The sequence below is a fragment of the Stenella coeruleoalba genome, assembly GCF_951394435.1.
Source record: "Stenella coeruleoalba genome assembly, chromosome: 19".
NCBI lineage: Eukaryota > Metazoa > Chordata > Mammalia > Artiodactyla > Delphinidae > Stenella > Stenella coeruleoalba.
In genome coordinates, this window is record NC_137165.1 from 11,240,338 (window position 1) to 11,263,404 (window position 23,067).

General features: G+C 49.2%; 1 protein-coding gene across 4 annotated transcripts in view; it reads right to left on the reverse strand.

Moving 5' to 3' along the window:
- Positions 1-23,067, reverse strand: part of PITPNM3 (PITPNM family member 3) — a 90,813-nt gene that overhangs the window by 46,194 nt on the left and 21,552 nt on the right. For 3 of the 4 annotated variants that reach the window (XM_079905138.1, XM_079905136.1, XM_079905137.1), the window contains exon 3: positions 17,033-17,140. In XM_079905138.1, the coding sequence (XP_079761264.1) occupies positions 17,033-17,102 (70 nt within the window). In that variant the 5' untranslated portion in view covers positions 17,103-17,140. Of the gene's footprint in view, positions 1-16,766; positions 16,999-17,032; positions 17,141-23,067 lie in introns of those variants that run through there. The other variant, XM_079905139.1, reaches the window with a different exon arrangement.

Below are 23,067 nucleotides of genomic sequence, written 5' to 3' on the forward strand. Positions count from 1 at the left end.
CTTAACCTCTGCATGCCTCAGTCTTCTAATCTATAAAATGGGGACAGGAGTGCTACCTACCTCAGAGGGTTATTGTGAGTATCAAATGATTAATGTGTGTAAACCCCTTAGCACACAGCCCAGCACACAGCAGCCATTCAAGGTGTGAGGAGTGGTCTTACTGTTGCTTCATCTACTTATTTACTTTTAACAACTGGCTCAAGATCTCATCTCTTTTGTCACCATCACGACTCCAGGTGGAGTCAGGTAGAGAGGCTCAATGGTTAGTGCTGGGTGCCAGCTCACAGTGCTCCCCGGGCCCAGGGGTCACGGCAGAGCCCGTGCTCCAGAGAGGCCCAGGTAGAGAACAGAGGCCTGGGCACCCTCGCAGAGTAGCCCCCCGACAGCATGACAAGGCGCCCGCAGACCGCTTCCCTGGGTGCCAGAGCAGCACTGATGCGGACAGAGCAAGGGAGATCCCACATCAGATGTCAGATGCGTAGGTCAGGACCGAACACGAGCGTCCTGTCTGAGCACCAGCTGAGCCCAGGGGGAAAGTCAGCTCCCGCCATCCAGCAGGACAGATGCTTCACATCGAGATGAAGTCACTCACTTATAAAACCCCTTCTATTTCTCTATCTGCCAAGCACTGTGCCAGGGACCGTGGGGGACACGGAGAGGAAAAAGTCAAGGTGAGATGAGGAAGGAGGAGGGAGAGACTCGCTCTGACCGAGCGACCCTGGGGAAGGTGCGACAGAGCCATGACTTGAGAGCCTCGGGGCAAACATAGCTTTGACAGGGACAGCACCCAGCAGGACATTGCAAGCAGCCAGCGAGACCCCGTCCGCAGCACGTGGAACCAAGGAAAGGCAGGTGTAGGGGAGCGGGGCCCGGGGAAGATGAGACAACTGCAGCTTGGAGAGGCGGAGGGGTTCACTAGCTCTTCCAAACCCGAGTCTCCCGCCATTTCTACTGTGCCCCAAACCAACTACATAATGAGCAGGGCCTAGTGCAAAATGAAAAGGCCCTCATTCAAAAAGCAAAAAAAAAAAACAAAAAAAAAAACCTGGGGATTCCCTGGCGGTCCAGTAGGTAGGACCCGCGTTTTCACTGCCAAGGGCACAGGTTTAATCTCGAGTCGGGAACTAAGATCCCACAAGCCATGAGGCCCAGCCAAAAACAAAAGAAAAAAGAAAAAAAAAACTGTTAAAGGTACTAAAATACAGTTTTCCCTTTGTCCTTTCCTGACCTGTCCTGGTGTTTTTTATTTGCTACTTAATGTGTGCTCCCTCGTGCACAGGGATACCTGAGGAGTGAGTGTAGACATTCACAGGTGCCCGGGGGCGCCCAGGCACATGGGCCATCAGCTACCAGAGTCCCCCTCCCGCCAGCCGCTGGACCCTGGCACCGTGCCGTGACCGAGAGCAGGAAAGCTTCCCACTGCCCGCTGCCCCGACCCCTCCGGGCGGGCAGGTGACCCCCAAGGGTACCGCAGCCTCCGCATCAAAACACTCTAGGTCCCTGGATGGGGCGGGTGAGAGGCCTGCCCTCTCTGAGTCACCCACCGAAGGCACCGCAGCTCTGCCAGCCCAGGGTGGGGACGGCTGCTCTGTACTGACACTGGGCTCCATGCCTCTGACCCCAACCATCCCGGCACCCAGGCCCCTGCTTGGGGGAGGACAGTAGTTGTCTCTGGGCAGGTGCAGGGAGGAGGAAGCTGGGTGGCAGAGGGCAGGAGAGAGGGAGGCCAAGAGCCCATCCTGGGAGGCAGGGAGGGGGTGGGAGGCGGCCCGACGCGTGAACCAAGCTCCCAGTCCCAGCACATGCTCCACTGTCCCATCGAGCGGCACTTACAAAACACAGAGCTGAAGACAAAATCATTCAGGATTGAGATCATGAAACCCCAAGCCCCAGGCCTTTCAGAGCACTGGCCACAGCCCTGACTACAGCACATACACCTCTGGTGTTTCTCTAGTACCTGCTCTGAGCCAGACCCTGGGGGAAGGGGAGGCGATGGGCCAGGTCTAGCCCATCACCTCCCTGTTCTCAGGCCAGGCCCTAGGAGCGACTCACCTAGATGGTTTACAAGATGCTGCTACCAAGCAATACTTCATTACCAGAAAGGAAATAGGATTTGTAGCCCAGGCAGGATTTCAGTGGGCAATAATGCCTGCTGGGGAAGTGGAGCTGGGTCATTAAAGCTGGGGGTAGGGGGGAAGCAGGGGTGCAGAGGCGAAAAGAAGCCAGGAGGGAATGTCACTGAGAAGCTGGAACGCAGGATTCACACCGGTGTCACGTGGGTAGAAGGAAGAATGCTGGGGAGGCCAGAGCCGGCCCCAGCAGTGCAGGCTCAGGTGTGGAAACCAGAAAGGCTGCCCCTGGGCTGCAGAGCTTGGGGTCTGCCCAGTGCTTTCCCACCTGTTAGATCACGAAGATCTCACACCTGTGCGGAGAAGGGTGCCTTCACAGAAGAGGAAGCTGAGGCTCAGAAGGATGACGTCACTTACCCAAGTTTATATCTGGTCCCTTTCAACACCCCTCACATCTCCTGGGGGCGCTTCCCATGACCTCTGCCCCCTATCGGGGGAGGGGCTTTCTAGAGCAGGGGCTTCCTGGGATGGCTCAGGCAGTGTGGGAGGTGCTTCCTGAAGTTGGGGTGGGGGTGGGGGTGGGGGTGGGGGGTCAGGGGCCGAGGAGTGGGGAGCAGGGGGAATGGAGAAGGGGTTGTTTGTAAGGGCTGCCGGGGAAAGGATCCAGCCCCGCCGTCCCTCACAGCCACCAGCAGGCGAGCGCGGAGGAGTCCGCGGTGAAGCCGGCTTCCTGATTAGCAGGCTCCCCGGACGCGGGTGATTAACCAGATGTGCCGCTGCTTCAGCCACTGTCTAAATGAGACCCCACTTGGCCTACGCTCTCCAGGGCCCCTGGGCCCAACAGGCTCGCCTCAGCTGAAGCTTTCTGCAAATGCAGAAGCTGCCAGCAGCTCCCGCAAACACGACAGGCTACACAGGGAGGGCAGGGCCTCCGTCGCCCACTGATCCCGCCTGTCCCAACCTCACACCCCCGCGCATCTGAGCCCCATCATTTCCTCCAAGAAGATGCTTCCATATCCCGCCCATGGTTTCCTGAGTGATTTTATATTTCCTCTTTCCAATCCCGTTCCAACAAACGGTGAGCTCCCCGAGAGCAAGAGAAGCAAAGTGTGTGGCCAAGAACAGAAACACTTTCACCAAACACCTGAAACAGGAGGACTGGGTGGCTGCTGAGGGAGCGATTCAGGCAGACGGGGCCTCGGGGAAGAAGGAATCGGGATTTCTCCTCCCGACACGCCAGAAAGGGTCTGAGCAGGCCCCGTGGAGCAGGAATGGGGGCAACTGAAGCCCTGTGATCTGCCAGGCTCTGGCCAGCCTGGTAACTCAGCCCACGCAGTGGGGCTGAGAAGGAAAGACCCGCATACTCCCCCCTGCTCAGGGTGCTCCCCACACGCTGAGCCTCTGCTGAGTTGCAAGGTCAAGATTCACCCTCATCACCTCTCACCCGGCCCATCACAACCCCCTCTACACTCATTCCCTGGTCCCTCCTATTATCTTCTGCATCGGCTTCCAGAAGGATCTCTCTAAAATGCAGCTTGTCCCTCCCGCTTAAACTGTTCTGTGGGTCCCCGGGGGCACCCCTGATGTTCAAGGCCTTCCCTTCAGCTTCCCCACTCCTACCTCTTCTCCGAGATCCCCCCACCCCCCCGGTCACCCCCCCAGCCCGATGCCTAGCCTCCCAACTCCAGTTAAGACGAACTCTGAGTAGCCACCCAAATTCCCCTGCCTTCTCACACCTCCCTCCGGACCTTTGCACCTGCTGTTCCCTCTGCCTGCTGCACCCTCACGGGTCTGTCCAGAGCCCCGAAAGGCCTCCTTCATGCCTCACATCTCAGCTCCGGCTCCGGGTCCTTCTCTGGTCCCTCTGGACCTTGTTCCCACTCTTGTTAGAGTAATTAGCTCACTGGCCTGGAGCGGCCCCACCCCCAAGTCTGGGAGCCGGTCAATTCTGAGTCCATTTCTGAGTCATCAATGTGTCCCCAGCATTGACCGGCACAGGGTCCGACACAGAGTAAGTACCAGTACGTGTGTCCTGAATGCATAAGGGAGGGAGGGAGGGAGGGAGGGCACGAATGCGTGATGAGCACCTCACTGCTTCCGGTTCAGAAAAGGAGGCAAAGCATCACCACCCAGAAAGGCACAGCTGTAAACAGACGGGTCAGCACTGCAGGGGCAGCCCACGTAAGCAGTGCCGAGCAAGAGGGAGGTGCTCTGGGAGAGGCTGGGCCAGTGGGGAGGCCCCCTGGGGAAGTGCACAGGATTACGAGAGATGGAGAGGAAATCAGGGGAAAGGCGGGGGGGGCGGGGGGGGGGGGTGCGGGAAGCAGGCAGAGCTCAAGTGGGCTTGAGAGTCAGCAAGCAGCCCCTGGGCATTTGGCTGGGACACAGCGTGAACGGAAGGGGGAGGTATAGCCTAGAAGTCATGAATATCAGAGTAGAGATAACCTGGAGATCGCCAGATTTAGCAATGACCTCTGACAGCCCCTGTGTAGTCGTTCCAGGGCTGCTTGACTCCTGCAGGGATGGGGAACGTACTAACCCTAGACAATTATAATTGTTAGAAGGAAGGCTAGAACCAGGATGGCCTCACATGCCAGGCCAGGGGGTTTATACTTCCTTCTTTTTTTTTTTTTTTTAATTTTTATTCATTTATTTATTTACTTTTTTGGGCTGTTTTGGGTCTTCGTTGCTGCTGGCGGGCTTTCTCTAGTTGCGGTGAGCGGAGGCTACTCTTCGTTCCGGTGCGCAGGCTTCTCATTGCAGTGGCTTCTCTTGTTCTGGAGCACAGGCTCTAGGCGCGTGGGCTTCAGTAGTTGTGGCACGTGGGCTCAGTAGTTGTGGCACATGGGCTTAGTTGCTCCATGGCATGTGGGATCTTCCCGGACCAGGACTCGAACCCGTGTCCCCTGCATTGGCAGGCGGATTCTTAACCACTGTGCCACCAGGGAAGTCCCTATACTTCCTTCTGCAGCCAACAAACACCTAGTTGCCAACTCCATAGCAGAATGATATTACTGGATTTATATTTTAGAACCATCACAGTAGGATTGGATAAAGTTGGCCAACTGGCAACGAGATCCAGCCTTTTTCTCCTGTCCCATACCCCTAGAAAATGGCATTAACTATTTTGTATGAAGTAATCTTCAGTAGCATTGTAAAACAGGAAGGGATATCCTGGCAGATTAGAAATTCTGAGGTACCCTCAAAAGGCAGAAGGCAGAGAGATCTGATGGAGGGGGTAGGACTGGCTACATAGTTTGTGGGGCCCCTTGTTCAAAATGACTAAGAATTTCAAGATGGTAACAGCAGAGCATAAACTCGAGCGTGAGACTCTGCTATGCATGGAGACTCGTGTGACTGCTAAGGTCAAATGCCCATAAAACCAGGCCAGGAGAGAGGAAACCATAACCTCAACCCTGTACAGAAAGGTCTGGAGCCAAAGGTAGGGGCAGCTCAGAGGGAATGTCAGGGTCATGGGTGGAGAACACAGGAACAAAGGAAGGTTTTGCAACTGTCCGGGCTTCCATGGTAGAGAAGCCAGGTGACTGGGCTCCCCATTCACCCTGCCCACCAACTCCTGCTTGTACCAAGCAGAGGCATCTGTCCCCAGGCGTGAGAAGGGCTGAGTTTGAGGGACAGGACACCCTGCGGGGCTGAAAATACCCAAGAGGGGCAAAGCAGAAGCTAATGGCTCAAGTCACCCTGCAGCAGTTCCTACCCTCCCCAATAATAAGATGACAGCAGCTTGCAGTAAATAGACATATCACATCACTCAGAGAGAGGCTAACCGCAAACACAAAGTGCAGTATGTATCCAAATATTACTAAATATAAGAGGAAAACCAACAATGTGAAAGAAAGATACCAAACTCAATGCCTGAAGGAGAGTACAGGAAAACGGATCTGCGGGTTCCTTCAGTTAACTTAGCATCATAATCATGAATGGCTCTCAAATTTAGCAAGCACCAGAATCTCCCAAAGGGCTAGTTAAAACACAGATTCTGAGCCGTACTGATTTCTGATTCCGTAAGTCCACAATTCATATTTCTAATTATTTATTTATTTATTTTTGGCTGCGTTGGGTCTCTGTTGCTGCGTGCGGGCTTTCTCTACTTGCGGTGAGCAGGGGCTACTCTTCATTGCAGTGTGCAGGCTTCTCACTGTGGTGGCTTCTCTTGTTGCAGAGCACAGGCTCTAGGCGCGGGCTTCAGTAGTTGTGGCACACGGGCTCAGTAGTTGTGGCTCATGGGCTTAGTTGCTCCGTGGCATGTGGGATCTTCCTGGACGAGGGCTCGAACCCCTGTCCCCTGCATTGGCAGGAGGATTCTTAACCACTGCGCCACCAGGGAAGTCCCACACAATTCGTATTTCTGATGGTTTCCAAGTGAGGCTAATTGTGTTGGTCCAGGGACCACTCTTTAAGAATCACATATCTAGAAATAAGGGTATAAACTAGAGTCAGAGGGTGAGTGGCAGGAAGAAACAGCTCTCTGGAAAGCTCGAGGCAGAGAAGTTGATCAGGGACATCTAGGCAGTGACTGCTCCCTTTGTCTCTATGAGAATGTGGCCTTGATGACACTAAGTTTGTTTCAGAAACAAGAAGGGCCCTGATTGTAGTCTCTCTTAAGTGACAGCTCATAGACTATTAGCACAGCTTATTCTGGAAGAGATATGTAAATCCTGAGCATAAAGGATTAGTGATACGGCAAGATCCAAGTGGAATTTATCCCAGGAATGAAAGATTGTTCAATATATGAAAATCCATCAGTGTAATATGCTATATTAATACAATAAAGGACCAAAACCACATGATCATCTCAACAGATGCAGAAGAAGCATTTGGCAAAATCTAACATCCTTTCATAAAAGCTCTCAAGAAACTGGAGGGAATCTCTTCAACCACAGAAAGGACTACAACAAAAAAACCTCACAGCTAACATCATATTTAATGGTGAAAGACTGAAAAGTTCTCCCCTAAGATCAGGAACAAGACAAGATGTTGGTTCTCATCATTTCTATTCAATATTATACTGGAGAGTCTAGCCAGGAAAATTAGACAATGAAAGGAAATAAAAGGCATCCAGTTTGGACAGATTGGACTCCCTCTATTTGGAGATTGTATATATAGAAAATCCTAAGGAATCCCCCCCAAATAAAACCAATAAATGAGTTCAGCAAAGTTGAGGTATACAACATCAATTTACAAAAATAAATTGTATTTCTACACACTTACAATAAACAATCTATAAATGAAATTAAGAAAACAATTTTGGCTACAATAGCATCGAAAAGAATAAAACGCTTAGGAATGGATTTAACAAAACAAGTGTAAGACTTGTACACTGAAAACTATAAAACGTCATTAAAAGAAATTAAAGAAGACCTAAATAAATGGAAAGACATTGCATGTTCATGCGTTAGAAAACTAATAATGTTAAGCTAGCAATACTTCCAAAATTGATCTGGAAGATGCAACAACAATCCCTATCAAAATCCCAGCTGGGGGCTTCCCTGGTGGCGCAGTGGTTGAGAGTCCGCCTGCCGATGCAGGGGACACAGGTTTGTGCCCCGGTCCGGGAAGATCCCACATGCCGTGGAGCGGCTGGACCCGTGACCCATGGCCACTGAGCCTGCGTGTCCGGAGCCTGTGCTCCACAACGGGAGAGGCCACAACAGTGAGAGGTCCGCGTACCGCAAAAAAAAAAAAAAAAAAAAAAAAAAAAAAAAAAAATCCCAGCTGGATTTTTTGCAGAAACTGATGAGCTGATTCTAAAATCCACGTGGAAATGCAAGGAACACAGAAGAGCCAAACTTGCAAGAAAAGAACGTGCAAAAAAAAAAGTTGGTGGACTCCCATTTCCTGATTTCAAACTTACTACAAGTGTACAGTAATAAAGACTCTGTGGTACTGGCACAAAGATAGACATATATATAAGTGGAACAGAACTGAATGTCCAGAAATAAACCCATATGTTTATGATTAATTGATTTTTGACAAGCGTACCAAGATAATTCAATGGAGGAAAGAATAATTTCTTTTCAATAAATGGTACTAGTACCACTGGTTACCCACATGCAAAAGAATGAACTTGAATCCCTACCTCACAGCATATACAAAAATTAACCCGAAGTGGATCCAAGACCTAAATACAAAAGCTAAAACTATAAAACTCTTAAGAGAAAACATAGGGGTAAACCTTCATGACCTTGCATTAGGCAATGGTGTTTTAGATATGGCACCAAAAGCACACACAATAAAATTAAAAATAGATAAATTGGACTTTGTAAAGTTTTTTAAAATTTGTGCTCCAAAGGACATGATCAAGGAAGTGAAAGGACAATCTGCAGAATGGGAGAAATATTTGTAAATTATACAACTGATAAGGGTCTAGCATACAGAATATATACAGAACCCTTACAACTCAACAATAAAAAGACAACCCAATTTTTTTTTGGCTGTGCTGCACAGCGTGTGAGATCTTAGTTCCCTGACCAGCGATCGAACCCATGGCCCCCGCAGTGGAAGCTTGGAATCCTAACCACTGAACCTGCAGGGAATTCCCAAGACAACCCAACTTTTAAAAGGGCAAAAGATCTGAATAGACATTTCTTCAAAGAAGATGAACAATGACCAATAAGCACATGAAAAGAAGCTCAACATAATTAGTCATTAGGGAGATGCAAATCAAAACCACAATTATATACCACTTCACACCCTCTAGGATGGCTAAAACCAAAAAGACAGACAATAACAGGTGTTGGCAAGAATGTAGAGAAATTTGAACCCTTATAAAGTGCTGGTAGGAATGTAAAGTGGTGCAGCCACTTTGGAAAAGAGTTTGTCAGTTCTTCCAAAAGTTAAACAGTTACCATACGATACATCAATTCCACTCATAGATATATACACCCAAGAGAAAATACGTCCACACAAAAACTTGTACACAGATATTTTTGACAGCATTATTTATAGCAGTCAAAAAGCGGAAAAAACCCAAATGTCCATTGACTGATGAATGGACAACCAACATGTGATCTATCCATACTATAGAATATTATTCAGACACAAAGTGGAATGAAGTACTGATTCATGCTACAACATGGATGAATCTCAGAAACATTATGCTAGACAAGGACAGCAGCCACAAAAGACCACATTGTTTGACTTCATGTATATGAAATTCCAGGGGCTTGGGGATAGGAAAATGGGGATTGACTGCTCATGGGTATGGGGTGTTTTTGGGGGGAGTGACAAAAATGTTTTACAGCTAGATAATAGTGATAATTGCACAACTTCAAAAATATATTAAAACCATAAAACTGTACACTTTAAAAGGGTGAATTTTAGGGGCTTCCCTGGTGGCGCAGTGGTTGAGAGTCCGCATGCCGATGCAGGGGACACGGGTTCGTGCCCCGGTCCGGGAAGATCCCACATGCCGCGGCGCGGCTGGGCCCGTGAGCCATGGCCGCTGAGACTGCGCGTCCAGAGCCTGTGCTCCGCAACGGGAGAGGCCACGACAATGAGAGGCCCGCATACCACAAAAAAAAAAAAAAAAAAAAGGGTGAATTTTATGATATGTGAATTATGTCTCAATTTAAAAAAGAATTTGGCAAGACCTGCTTTACTTGGACAACGTTAATGACAGCTGTGTGTTTCCTTAGACAATTAGAACCAAGCTCGATCCTGCTCCATGTTATAATCTCACTTATGGGTCTTTGGGTAATTAATCCAATCTGAAGTGTGTGTGGTCTATTCTCATCCACTTCTGACAGACCAGAAAACTGAAACTTAAAAGAACAAGGAGATAGAGACTCTAAAAAGCATGGAATGAGTCCATGACATCTGTGAATCCGTATCAGATTGTTATGAAAAAGAACCAACCAGAGCACATGAAAATGAAAAGATGATTGTTAGAAAAAAAAAAAAGAAGAGTTGATCAGAAGAACGGAAACAGCCAAAGAAGAGAGAAGTTGGGGAGCTGTTGATGAGTTGGAACAAAGGACTACTTCCAGAACCCAGCAAGAACCAAGAAATAAGAATAGGCAGGGCAAGCTGAGACATGGTTCCAGCAACTATCTAAGTTTTGGAAGGAGAAAACATAGTGAAAGAAATACTTGAAGAAATAATCAAAAGAAAATGTCACAGTAATAAAAAAAAAAGAGGACACTAGGTTCAGACACAGCAAACAACAAAACCTCATCTGCAAACTTGGCTGTGACTTCAGAATGCAAAGAATAAAGCTTTTAAAAACTGAAAGCTTCAACAAGAGGGAAGAACAGATTACCCACACATTTGCCTCAGACTTCTCACCAACAACACCAAATGCGAGAAGGCCATGAGGAATGTCTTCAGAGATAGTTTGGAATACGATTATTCCAAAAGGTGTAAAGGCAAAATGAACACATGCTGAGAAATGCAAGGGCTTGGAAAATGACTATCCCTACCTGACAGTCCCTACCTGAAAGAATTACTTGAGGAGACATTCTAATTAACAGAGGAAGTAAATCCAAGAGGAAGTCATGGAATTTAAGAAGCAGCGGTGAAAACTATACACTAAGGGCTTCCCTGGTGGCGCAGTGGTTGAGAGTCCGCCTGCCGATGCAGGGGACACGGGTTCGTGCCCCGGTCTGGGAAGATCCCACATGCCGCGGAGCGGCTGGGCCCGTGAGCCATGGCCGCTGAGCCTGCGCGTCCGGAGCCTGTGCTCTGCAGCAGGAGAGGCTACAACAGTGAGGGGCCCGCGTACAGCAAAAAAAAAAAAAACATACACTACAAAGGTGAACGCTGGCACTTCCCTGGCAGTCCACTGGTTAAGACTCCACGCTTCCACTGCAGGGGGCGTGGGTTCAATCCCTGGTCTGGGAACTGAGATCCCGCAGGCCAGGCCGAGGCATGGCCAAAAAAAAAAAAAACCAGGGTGAATGTTACCTGATGTAAATCATACCTCAATACACTTAACTGAGGAGGGGGAGGAGGAAAGGGGAGGGGGAAGGGTGGGAGGAGAAGAGGGAGGGGATTACAGCATTACAGTCAAGATCAAATAAGAAAGCCTGGATCACTCTTACCACTCAGCATCTATCTGGAGATCCTGTGCAATGCAATTTAATAAGAAAAATAAGTAAGCTGGGTAAATATTGGCAAGGATATAACTGTTGAGATTTGTAAACAATGTGACACTCTACCGAAATAAACCCAACAGATTAACTGACAAACTATTAGAAAATAAGAAAATCCAGCCAAGTGGCAGGAATTCAAGACACAAAGATTTCAAATACACAGCAGACAAATAATTTATAACCAAAATACAGGGAAAGAGCTCCTAAAAACCAAGAAGAAAAAGACAATTCAGTAGAAGATGAACAAAAAGCATGATTAAGAAACTCAGAGAAAAAGAAAATGGAGTTGGGCAACACATTATGGAAAGATGATTGCTCTCACTAGCAGTCAAGTAAGGACAAAGCAAAACAAGAAAATGTCTTCATCCGTCAAGTTGATGATATCAAGTCTGGTGACACTGTGGGGAAATGGCTCACCTAATCCACAGCTGGTGTGGATATAAATTTGCACAATCTTTCTGGAAAACTGTTTAGCAGTATCTATTACAGGTTTCAATGCTTATACTCTTAACCCATGTATCATTGTTTTAATGATGAAAAATTCCAATGTTTATCACTACACAGTGGTTAGATAAATTATGGTACATCTATTATAGAGAATACTATAGTACAGGTAAAAATAATGAGTCAACTCTATAAATACTCACAGGAAAAGCTCTCCTAGATCTACTATGAAATGGAAAAAGTAAGTTAAATTGCAACAATGACATCTAATATCTATCTCTAGAGAGATACCCTCCACGTTGATATACTTTGAAGTGAGGTCTGCAATTGAAGCAGTAGATAAGGAAGACTGGTTTATTTGTATTGATGGTTTATTTGTATTGTTTGTTTATTTACAACAAGAATATATTCAAGTGGGAATTCCCTGGCGGTCCAGTGGTTAGGACTCTGCGCTTTCACTGCCGAAGGCACGGGTTCAATCCCTGGTCAGGGAACTAAGATCCCATACGCCACAAGCCGTGGCCAAAAAAACAGAGGAAGAATGTATTCAGGAAATAATATGGTTATTTGTACACCAATGTTCATAGCACCATTATTCACAATAGCTAAAAGGTGAAAACATGTCTATCAATAGATGAATGGATAAACAACACGTGGTAGATACATGCGATGGAATATTATTCAGCCTCAAAAAGGAAGAAAATCCTGTCACATGTAACAACATGAATGACCCTTGAAGACATGCTAAGTGAAACAAGCCAGACATAAAAAGACAAATTCTGCTTGATTCTACTTATATGAGGCACCTAGAGTGGCCAAGTTCATAGGAACAGAATGTAGAACGGCAGTTCCCAGGGGCTGGGGGAAGGCGGGAATGGGGAGTTATTGTTTAATGGGGACAGAGTTTCAGTTTGAGAAGATGAAAAAGTTTTGGAGCTTCTTCATCCTGGTGGTGATGATTGCACAACAGTGTGAATATATTAATGCCACTAAGCTGTACGCTTGAAAATGGCTAAAATGGTAAGTTTTATATATTTTACCAAATTTTTTAAAACACTAAATAAAAATAACAAGACAAGCAATTGTAAAAATAATAATAAGGTGGACTGAGCTGATGCCAAAGGACCCCTTTCCATGAAAATACTGGGCAATAGGGACTTCCGTGGTGGCGCAGTGAGTAAGACTCCGCGCTCCCAATGCAGGGGGCCCGGGTTCAATCCCTGGTCAGGGAACTAGATCCCACATGCACGCCGCAACTAAGAGTCCGCATGCCACAATTAAGGAGCCCGCCCGCCACAACTAAGACCTGGTGCAACCAAATAAATAAGTAAATATTAAAAAAAAAATACTGGGCAATAAATATCCAAAAAAAAAGTAAATATGTAACCGAGCTCAAAATAAAGAATGGATAATATACAAGTGCCAGAAACAAAGAGGGAACTACAATCCAGACACAAAAGCAGAAGCTAATGTAGAGAAGAGCCCTGGAAGACTCAGATGGATAAAGGCTCCAGGGCTAGAGGCTGAGAACAGTATTGCTGTTAACTCCACAGACTTGGCCTCAGCCTGTGGAAGGTGAGGAGCTAGAGCAGCGCCCCCTGTGTAGTAGGGATCCGTGAAGGGCTGCTCCACCCATAAAGAAACATTAAAAAAAAAAAAAAAAGGGCTTCCCTGGTGGCTCAGTGGTTGAGAGTCTGCCTGCCGATGCAGGGGACACAGGTTCGTGCCTCGGTCCGGGAAGTTCCCACATGCCGAGGCGCGGCTGGGCCCGTGAGCCATGGCCGCTGAGCCTGCACGTCCGGAGCCTGGGCTCCGCAATGGGAGAGGCCACAACAGTGAGAGGCCCGCATACCGGAAAAAAAAAAAAAAAAGTCTTCCGGGGAAGCAGCCAAAAAACCATTCATAGACAGTGGGAAAGAAAAAAGTCACACATGCGTAATTAAAACCCTAAGCCCTTGCCACCTATGGGTGTGGGGTCTAAATTTACACCACTCAAGGAGAATGGAACCGCAAAGCTGTAAATTTAGCATATAAAATGTCCACAATTAGTGAAACACTCAGGCCCAGCAGAGACACAAGACCAATCACTAGAAGGATGTTTTCAAGACCTGGGGGACACAAGATTCCCATAGAAAAGAAAAGGGTGGGGTGTTGACCAAGATGAGTTCACAATAAAAAATGAAGAAACGGGCTTCCCTGGTGGCGCAGTGGTTGGGAGTCCACCTGCTGATGCAGGGGACACGGGTTCATGCCCCGGTCTGGGAGGATCCCACATGCCGCAGAGCGGCTGGGCCCATGAGCCATGGCTGCTGAGCCTGTGCGTCCGGAGCCTGTGTTCTACAACGGGAGAGGCCACAACAGTGAGAGGCCCATGTACCGCAAAAAAAAAAAAAATGAAGAAACAAAACCCATGAGGTACAGGTAGCATGTGCGCAGGTACACACACATGCACACACACATACCAGAATTCGCGCCCTCAAGAACTGGAGATACCAGAGCAGCCTGAACGTACCTATGCAACACAGGCTCCAAATGACTGAGATTCAAGATGGGCCATAGAACATAAGTAAGGTTCAGAAGGAAGAAGCTCAGCTCCATTTGGAACTTGCAGAGCATTAAGTGGTTTTGAGATGTCCAGGTACAGGCAAGTAGGAGCCTCCTGAGAATATGAGTCTGGAGCCCAGGGGGTAGGTCTTGGCTAGAGATGAACTTGGGGGTCATCACCAGGGGTAGCTGTGATTGGCCAGGGCCTGAACCATGGCGGGGGCTGTCTCTGCAGTGAGCCCTGCGTTTAAGGGCAGGAATGTGGAAGGAGGCAGGGGCAGAGCTCGATCTATAACACCAATTTTGATTGCAGCCTTTTCCAGAAAGTGTTTTTAGAACTTCCTCTCCCCAAAAGAGTCCCCAGAGGCTCTCTCCTCAGGCCCCTGACTCAGCCTGTCTTATTGCACTGTAGCCGCGGCCACGATCCTCTTCCTGTCTGCTGTGAGCTCCTACAGAGGTAACAAGGCCAGCCTGCTTCTCTTTATTTCCCCACCATCCTGGGTTGAGCCCACGTCTCGGCTCCAGAAGTGGCTGCTGGAATGAATGAAATCGGCGTGTGTGCTCTGCCATGCTGTGGGAATCCACATCGTGAATCCACAGGGGAATGGGACTCAGAAGGAGCCAGAAACACGGCTGGTTTCCTCTTCCTCACCCCTCCTTCTCTCTCTCTCCCTCTGGCTCCCCATTTCATACTGGGAGGAAACAGCATCAATTCTTGGACTCAGGCAAGCCACTGCCCCTAATCCGACCTCTCATGAGCTCCATGATGCATTTGTTAGAACTGTGTTTGCGAAAGACCTTTCACTCTTCTTTCCCCCTTCCCACGTTATAATGACCAGGCACTGAAGGCACTTTGCAAGTATCAGCTCATTTAATGTGTGCAATTTGTGTGCTAGCCCCATTCTGCAGATGAAGAAACTGAGGCTCTGAGAGGCGATGTGACTTTCCTGGCCACAAAGCCATGGGGTGGCAGGGCCAAGGTTCAAACCCAGACCTCTTAGATTCCAAAGCTACGGTTTCAGCCTTGCCCATCGACCTCCATCTGCCTCCTCCTCCCCTGCCCTCCCAGCTCACACTGCTTCTCACTCACCTCCTCCTTAGCTCACACTGTGTCTGAGTCACACATTCCTTGGCAGACAAGCGCGGGTTGGGATGGGAGGGGATGGCCAGATGGGTGGTGAGTACAAGTCTCGGTTTGTCTTTTCATCACTCCAAGCATTGTCCCAGGGAAGCACTTGGAGTCCATGACCCCTTCTGGGCCCCCTCCGGGTTCCTGGGGTGAAGGAAAGAGTAGACAAAGGGTCCATCTGCAAATGAGTAGCAGGGAAGACTGGGAAATTTCCTCTGGACTGGTCTTGGGTACCAGACTCAGAGCCCACTCGTTCTGTGAATGTGACAGTGGCCCAGGAGGGCCTTGCCGTTAAGACTCTGGGTTGCTCGGACTTGACTCTGCCGGGGCTCGGAACTGTGCTGAGCCTTGGTCCAATTTGGGAAGCAAAGCCCTGGTCTGGGAATCAGGAGACTGAAGATCTAAGTGTGATGCTGCCCCCAACTTGGAGGACCTTGGGCAAGATGCAGCTCCTCTGAGCCTTGGGTGCTTCGTTTGTAAAATGGAACAGTCATCCCAGGCCTGTCCATTTCTCAGGATGGGCAAGCTGGTATGGGGCGGGCTCTGAACCAAGGAGGCCGGGATGGGGGAGGGTAAGAAAAGGAACAGATGCTGGGCTGAGACAGCTACCGCCAAGATGGTCAACACCAAAATGGTCATTCTCTTGGGCTAGGCCAGGACTGTCTCACTGAGCGTCTCCTGATAGGTAGCCTGGCCCAGACCATGACAGGAAAGATGGGGCCAAGAGAGGAAGGAACAGAGGAGATGCGAAGGACGGGAAGTAGGAGGAGTGATATATTGGGTGGGGACGAGGGACAGAAAAAGCTAACAGAAGCAGAGGCACCCTGGGTCCTGGATAGGGTTCTAGCCCCAGCTCTGCTTCTCCCTCCTGTGTGACCTTAGTCAACTACAGCCCCTCTCTGAGCCTCAGGTTCCCCATATGCCATCTCACATTTTATAAGCTCCTTGGTTCCATCCTCCACTTGCCTTGTGAAGCCTGGGTCCATAGGTTCATTGTCAAGAATGCTCCCTTGAGACCCCCTCTCTTGCCTCCTTCTAAAATTCCTGCCTCTCCCCTCTGGGCCCAACAACCCTCAGTTTAAGGGTTGACCCCTTTATGTTTTGACTTACACTCTGTGACACATCACAAGGCAGAAGCCTCAGCTAAATCACCTTTGGCCCCTCCTACCAAGCACTGATACATAGTAGATGCTCAACGAACATTCTGTTCATAACATGAAATGGTCAGATGGACAGAAGGATGGATGCCTAAAAGAATATGCCTGCTTTGTCTGCTGATTAAGCCCCTGGTCAAAACTCCCCTCCTTAAAAAGCCTCTGGACGAATCCTCAGCAATTCGACCAAAGGAAGTTACAACCCCAACTGCTGCCCCTCTCCCCTGCCCATTCCCAAAGGCTTTCCAGTTGCTACCCTACATTAACTAGCAGATTCCAAGGAGCTTGGACCCTGCCGCCTGCCCTTAATTACCCATGCTCCTGGGTGGTCATCCAATGAACACAGGAAGCTCTGTTGAAGTATCCTAGAGTTTTTCTGCCACAGAAAACCCTGCAGAAGTCCCCACGAGGATTCCTGCAGGTCATAGAATTCAGGGGTTGTAGGCGAAGTGCCCAGACAGATAGATGACTCTTCGTAGAAAACCCAGGTTCTAGCCCCAAATTGCCGTCATTTCAAACTGCGCACTGTCCGCAACACACACATGTAGACACCCAGCCAGGAGAGAAGCAGAACCTTACCTTGATGCTCCTCCAGTTTCCCCATGGTCTCGATCTGCTCCACCAGGTCATTTGAATTCCACTGGCTCATCCCAATGAGGATGGCGTTCTTCCCCTCGGCCACCTCCTCTGTGGAAAGAAATAAAGATGGGCATGAGTCGGCAGGGCCGTGTAGAGGTAGCCCTGACAGAAGCCTATATCTCAGGGAGTATTTATTTCTTCCTTTGAGTTGAGGAAGAGGTCAACTATTGAAGGTGTCTATAGTTACAGACAGGTATAAGACATCCAGGAATTTTTCATTGCAAGAAGGCATTGTTGTTATACCCTACTGGGTCTCCACGTTACAGCCAAAAAAAGTAACAAGGGAACAGTCATGAGAGAGGCTGAAAACTCACGGAAGGCTCCACTCCTAGCACTCAGAGTGGCATTTCTTGAAAGGCAGTGTGTTTGGGAAGAAAAAGTAAAGCCTTACCACTAGGTGGCAGTTTTTCTTTGGGTGAGTTACTTGGCTTCTCTGAGCCTCAGTTTTCCTAGCAGTAAAATGGGACTGGCAATGTCTAATCATAGCATTGTTGTAAGGATTAAAGGAGAGATAATGAATATAAAGACCTTGGTGCACAGGGGGTGCTTACAGATGGGAGACATTAAGGTTACTTCTTCACGTGAGGAGTGAGTTGCCATCCTTGTTTGAGCAGATCAGGATTTGAGTGGTGTAGGAGCGGCTCTGGAGTAACTGAGAGAGCAGAAGACTTCTGCCTCTAAGCAAGCCTTAAGCTATATGGAACCCTTAACCCACATCTCAACGTTATGAACCTCTTAATGCTTCCATTCTCCCTTTAGTCCTCCCCTCAACCCTGTCTCTATCCTTGCCCTTTCCCAGTCTGAGCTCAGAGGAATTGGTGAGGTCATATTCCCTAACACACTGAACACAAGCCCCTGGGTCCCACACATCAATTACACATATCTGGTGCAGTCCCTCATCCCTGAAAGGGACATTTCCTCAAGAACAAACCCACAGGAATACCCCCTCTCTCTCTTTAAAGAGACAGGCCTTCCTGGTGAAGACCTTTGTGCCTTTTCTCATAGAGCAGACATTAAAGGGTCGTGAGGAGAATTCTTAAGCTCATCGTAACCGAGAACAAAGAGATAAGACCCATTTCACTGCCAAAGAACTTGACAGAGCACATGGAACCAATATGGTGAATCTAAAGCTTGGGGATCTGTCCAGAGTTCTGAACCACTCAAGCTCAGTCATCCAGACCCCATTTCTGGCTGGGACACCTCCTCCTGCCTTATTTGATTATTTTATGTGATCTACTTAACACCACTTACCAAATCTTAGTATGCACTGAGGTCGTTAGAAGTGTTTTACAAACACAAATTTATTTAATTCTCATAACAATTCTAAAAAAGTACAATTATTATTATCTCCATTTTATAGACAAGGAGACTGAAGCATGGAATAGTTCAGTAACTTGCCGAAGGTCACTGGCTAGAGCCAGGATTTAAACCCAGATATACTATTTCAAGAGTCCTAAAATCCTGCCCTCCTGATGGCCTGCCTGTCCTGGGCATCCTGTATTGGCTGCCCAAGCACCACACGCCACCAGACAATTTCCTGAACCCGGTGTGTTCCATCTGGGCACGGTTTACACCTCTAGGCAGCGTCATGCTCTGGGCAGAGCCCTGACTGGGTTCCAGTCCTGAGCTGCTACATGGGAGCCTGTACCTTTACAGATGTCCCTCAGCTGTTCCTCTTCTCTTATTGCTTCCGTGGGAATAACAGCTCTGGTTCCACAACTCTTTCTAGCAAACTTTCATGAGGACGACTGACATAGTAAATTTGAAAAGGCTACACAAGCCAGAATGCTGTAAACAAGTATCAGGTAGTACTATTCTTGGGGAAGCAGGGTCACCGGGGGTTAAGAGCTCCGTTCTGGCGTTAGATCGACTCTTTTCAATCCTGGATCCACCATCTGCTAGCTATCCGACCTTGGACAGTAACTTATGTTTTATGAGCCTCCATTTCCTCATCTATAAAAGGACATCACAGTAATGCCCACGTCCTAGAATTGCTGTGAGGATTCAATCAGATAACGAGACAATGAAGGTAAAGTGTGTACAAGCACGACTAGCACACGGCGGGAGCACAGATGTGCCTAACAGCACAGGAAGATGATGGTACCACCATTAACACCACCACCAGAGCACGTGGAGTTATGCCCCAGGTCCAGCTATGCTGCTGCCTACCCCAATATTTTGTCCCAGCTTCGGAGCGGGGTCGTCAGGGTCAGCCTGTAGCCCACCTTGAGTGCCTATGTCTCCTGGCTCAGTTACCCAAGCGTGCAGTTTTCTGCTTGTTCATTTAACATTCATTCTACAATGGAGGGCTTCCCGAGGAGCTGCTGTATGCAGTGTGAGACACGACCTCCATCCTGTAGGAATTCAGCTTTGTGAAAAAACACAGCGGGAAACTGACACAGTCAGATGAGTGAGCTGGGGCTCCTGGTCCAGCGCTGGGTAGACAGCAGGTGCTTGCACGTCCCAGATCCTGGCTCTTCTATAATGCGTGATCCCTCTCTCACGGTGTATGTGAGGCTCTCAGAACGCCGAGAGGCTTCAGCATCTTCTCCCTCTTCCTTGTATCTGCGTGACCCCCCTCCATCCTTCCCTCTCGGCCTTCTGTCTCTCTCTCTCTAGGAAATGTATCTCCTCTCAGACTCTCCCCGTGTTCCTCCCTGCTTGATGCCCATCCCTGACCCAGGTCCCTTTCCACTGATCTCCGTCCCTCTGGGTCCTGGGGTTTCTCTGTCTCAGGCTCTCTGCCGTGGCTGTCCCTCCCTCTGGGCCTCGATCACAATTACTCTTTGCTCTCGCTCTGTCTTTATCCCAGAACCTGTCTCTCTCCTCTCTCTGGGTGGATGTGTCTCCTTCTTGATCTCTTCTCTGGGTTTCTCTGGGTGCCTGCCCCTCGGAGCTTTCCACCTCTGCAGGCCTTCTTGGTGTCTCTGATCTCTCTCTCTCCTGGGTCACTGTCTCTCTTTCAACTCTCTTGGTGTGGCTCTCTTGGTGTCTCTCTTGGTGTGTGTGTATGTGTCCCTCTCTCCCGTCCTCTCTGAGTCTCTCTTGCTCTCTTTCCCTCTCTGCTTTCTTGTATTTTCCCTGGCTTCCTTGCACTCTCTGCTGCTCCCCCCACCCCCCGCCCCAGGCTTCAGCCTGCCTGTCTCTCCAGCCGCTCCCCGGCCCCCCACCTCACAGACGAGATTTCTCTCCTTCTCTGGGCCGCTCCTCTGCCCCTGCGCTCAGTACTCAGCCTTAGATCTTCACCCTGGCAACAATGGGCTTGTCCCCTGAGTGGCAGCAAGAAACACACACACACACACACACACACACACACACACACACACACACACACACACACACACACACACGCAGCAGCTGAGAAATCTCCTTTTGGAGTCACTCAGGAGAACCAGGGAGACGTGTGCCTCAGCTCTGAGCCTCCGCTCAGTTTCCCCTCACTGTAGTTGGAGACTCCCAGTGGAGGCCAAAGGCCGCGAAGGGCTTTATCTGAATAAACGTCCTGGTTATTGACTTTGCTTTTCGACTCCTGGTGACTGTTCCCTATGTGCCAATGCTCAACCCCGGTGACCCCTGGTGCGGACAGAGTTTTTGCATCTACTTCGGCCCCCCTGAGCCCCAGTCCCTGCCCATTCTAGGTGCCAGGCTCAGCCTCACCCACCAGTACCACGCCCCTGGCCTTGACCTCAGACTGACTCCGACCCGGAACAAAACCTGGATACAGCGAAAGCCTTTCTTCCTACCCTGGGGCCTCTGTGTCTGCTGGACCCACAGGACTTCAAAGCGGGGAACCTCCTTGTCCCGTGCTAGGCAGGCTTCACCTGCAGCTCATGGAGCTGAGGGCTCGGTCACCTTCGGCCATCAGCCGGTCCAGGTCCCTCCAGCACTCCTTGCCTGAGGCCAACAGGCCAGTCTCTCCACGGACCAGATATGCGCTGCTCTGGGGCCTCTGGGACACAAGATTGCTAACCTCCCCGACTGGGGACCGCTCGCTCCATGCCCCACCTACGGCCGTACCACCACCCTCTCTTCATCACAAGGGGGTCCCCACTCAGCCCATTCCCAGAAGCCTTTGGGGCAGCTCCTTGGCATTTGCTTCTCTACGTCCCCTCCCCCAATGAGAGGGAGGGTCAGGGGTCAGCGACACACCTCTGCTTTGCTTCTCTGAGGGCTCCTTTGCCCAGTTTCCCAAAGCGATATCCTCCACTCCAGCCACGAGACAAAGCCTGTACCCCTGCTGTGCTCCAGAGGGGGGACCCGGGGCCCAGAGGCTCAAGACTCGCCTGAGGTCAGACAGTAGCTAGTCACTGCCCCAGCCCTGAGGAAAACCTGGCTGCTCTGACCCCAGACGACCTGCGCCACTTCCCCGTACGCTCAGAGATCCTGAGTTCTGAGCCTCTGGTGCCCTGGTGCAGGAGCAGGGGCACACAGGGCCACTCCAGAGCCTGGGCAGGAAGCACGTCCAGAGGCTACTGGGCCGGGTCTGCCCTCCTGCACAGCGCTGAGCAGGTGCCCCCCTCGCTCACTCTGGCCACACCAGCCTTCCTATTCACTACTCCCATAAAAGCTTCACACTGGCTGTTCCCACTGTCCACAACACTATTCCCCCAGACCCTCACCTGGCTCATTTCTTGCGATTCGGCTCTCAGGTCAAGGCCACACCTGCTGGGGGCCTCCCAATTGCCCAGCCACTCTTACCACAGTCCCTTATGTTATACTGGGGGGGAGTGCCTCCATTTCTTTTTTAACGGCATTACTAAAGCTATAACTGACATTCAATAAACTACACATATTTAAAATGTACAATTTGGGAGTTCCCTGGCAGTCCGGTGGTTGGCCTCGGCGCTCTCACTGCCGAGGGCCCGGGTTCAATCCCCGGTCACGGAACTGAGATCCTGCAAGCTGCGCAGTGCGGCCAAAAAAAAAAAAATACAATTTTTTTTTTAATTTTTAAAAAGTACAATTTGGTAAGTTTTGACATAGGTGCACACCCAGGAAGCCATCACCCTAATCAAGATAGCGGACATATATCCATCGCACCGAGAAGTCTTCTCCTGTCCCTTTTGATCCCTCCTCCCCACCTCCAGGCAACCACTGATCTGCTCCTGTTGCCATAGACTCGTTTGCATTTTCTAGAGTTTTCTATAAATGGAATCATAATATGCACTCTTTCTCAGTCTGACTCTTTTTCACTCAGCACAGTTATTTTGAGATTCATCCGTATTGTTGTGTGTATCAGTTCATTCCTTCTTATTGCCAAGCGGCATTTCATGAATACTGAATACATGAATGTACCGCAATATGTTTATTCATTTAGCCATTGATGTACGTTTGGGTTGTTTTCACTTTGGGGCGATCATAAATGAAGCTGCTATAAACATTCAGGTACATGTCTTTAGGTGGACATATGTTTGCTTACCTCTTGTGTAGATACCTAGGAGTGGAAAGGTAGTTATAACTATGATAAACTGTCTGAGAAGCTGCAGTCTGTCTTCCGAAATGGCTGCCCCATCGTCCGTTCCCACCAAGCAGACTTTCAAAGTCCCAATTCCTCCTCCTCCTGGTCAGTTGTCTCAATGAGTCATTCTAATGAGTGTGAGGCAGTACCTCATTGTGGCTTCAGTTTACCTTTTCCTAATAACTAACGACGCTGAGCGTATTTTCATCTTTCACCTTTCATTTTTCATTTATCTACCTTCTTTGGTGAGCTGTCTGTTCCTCTGCATTATTTTATTTATGGAAACTATCAATAGAGCTCGCTTGCTTGGACATTGTCTTCCCACCCATCACCACTAAGCTGTAAGCTCCATGGGGGTTACGACAGTGTCCACTTGCCCTGCATCCCCTACACCTGGAATAGGGGGATGGACAGATACCCAATAAATACTTGAGAGAGTAAATAAATGACTCTGAATTCTAGCCGCTGCTCTGCCTGACCCTCTGTGGGACCCTGAACAAGTTTCCCAGTTCTTTGG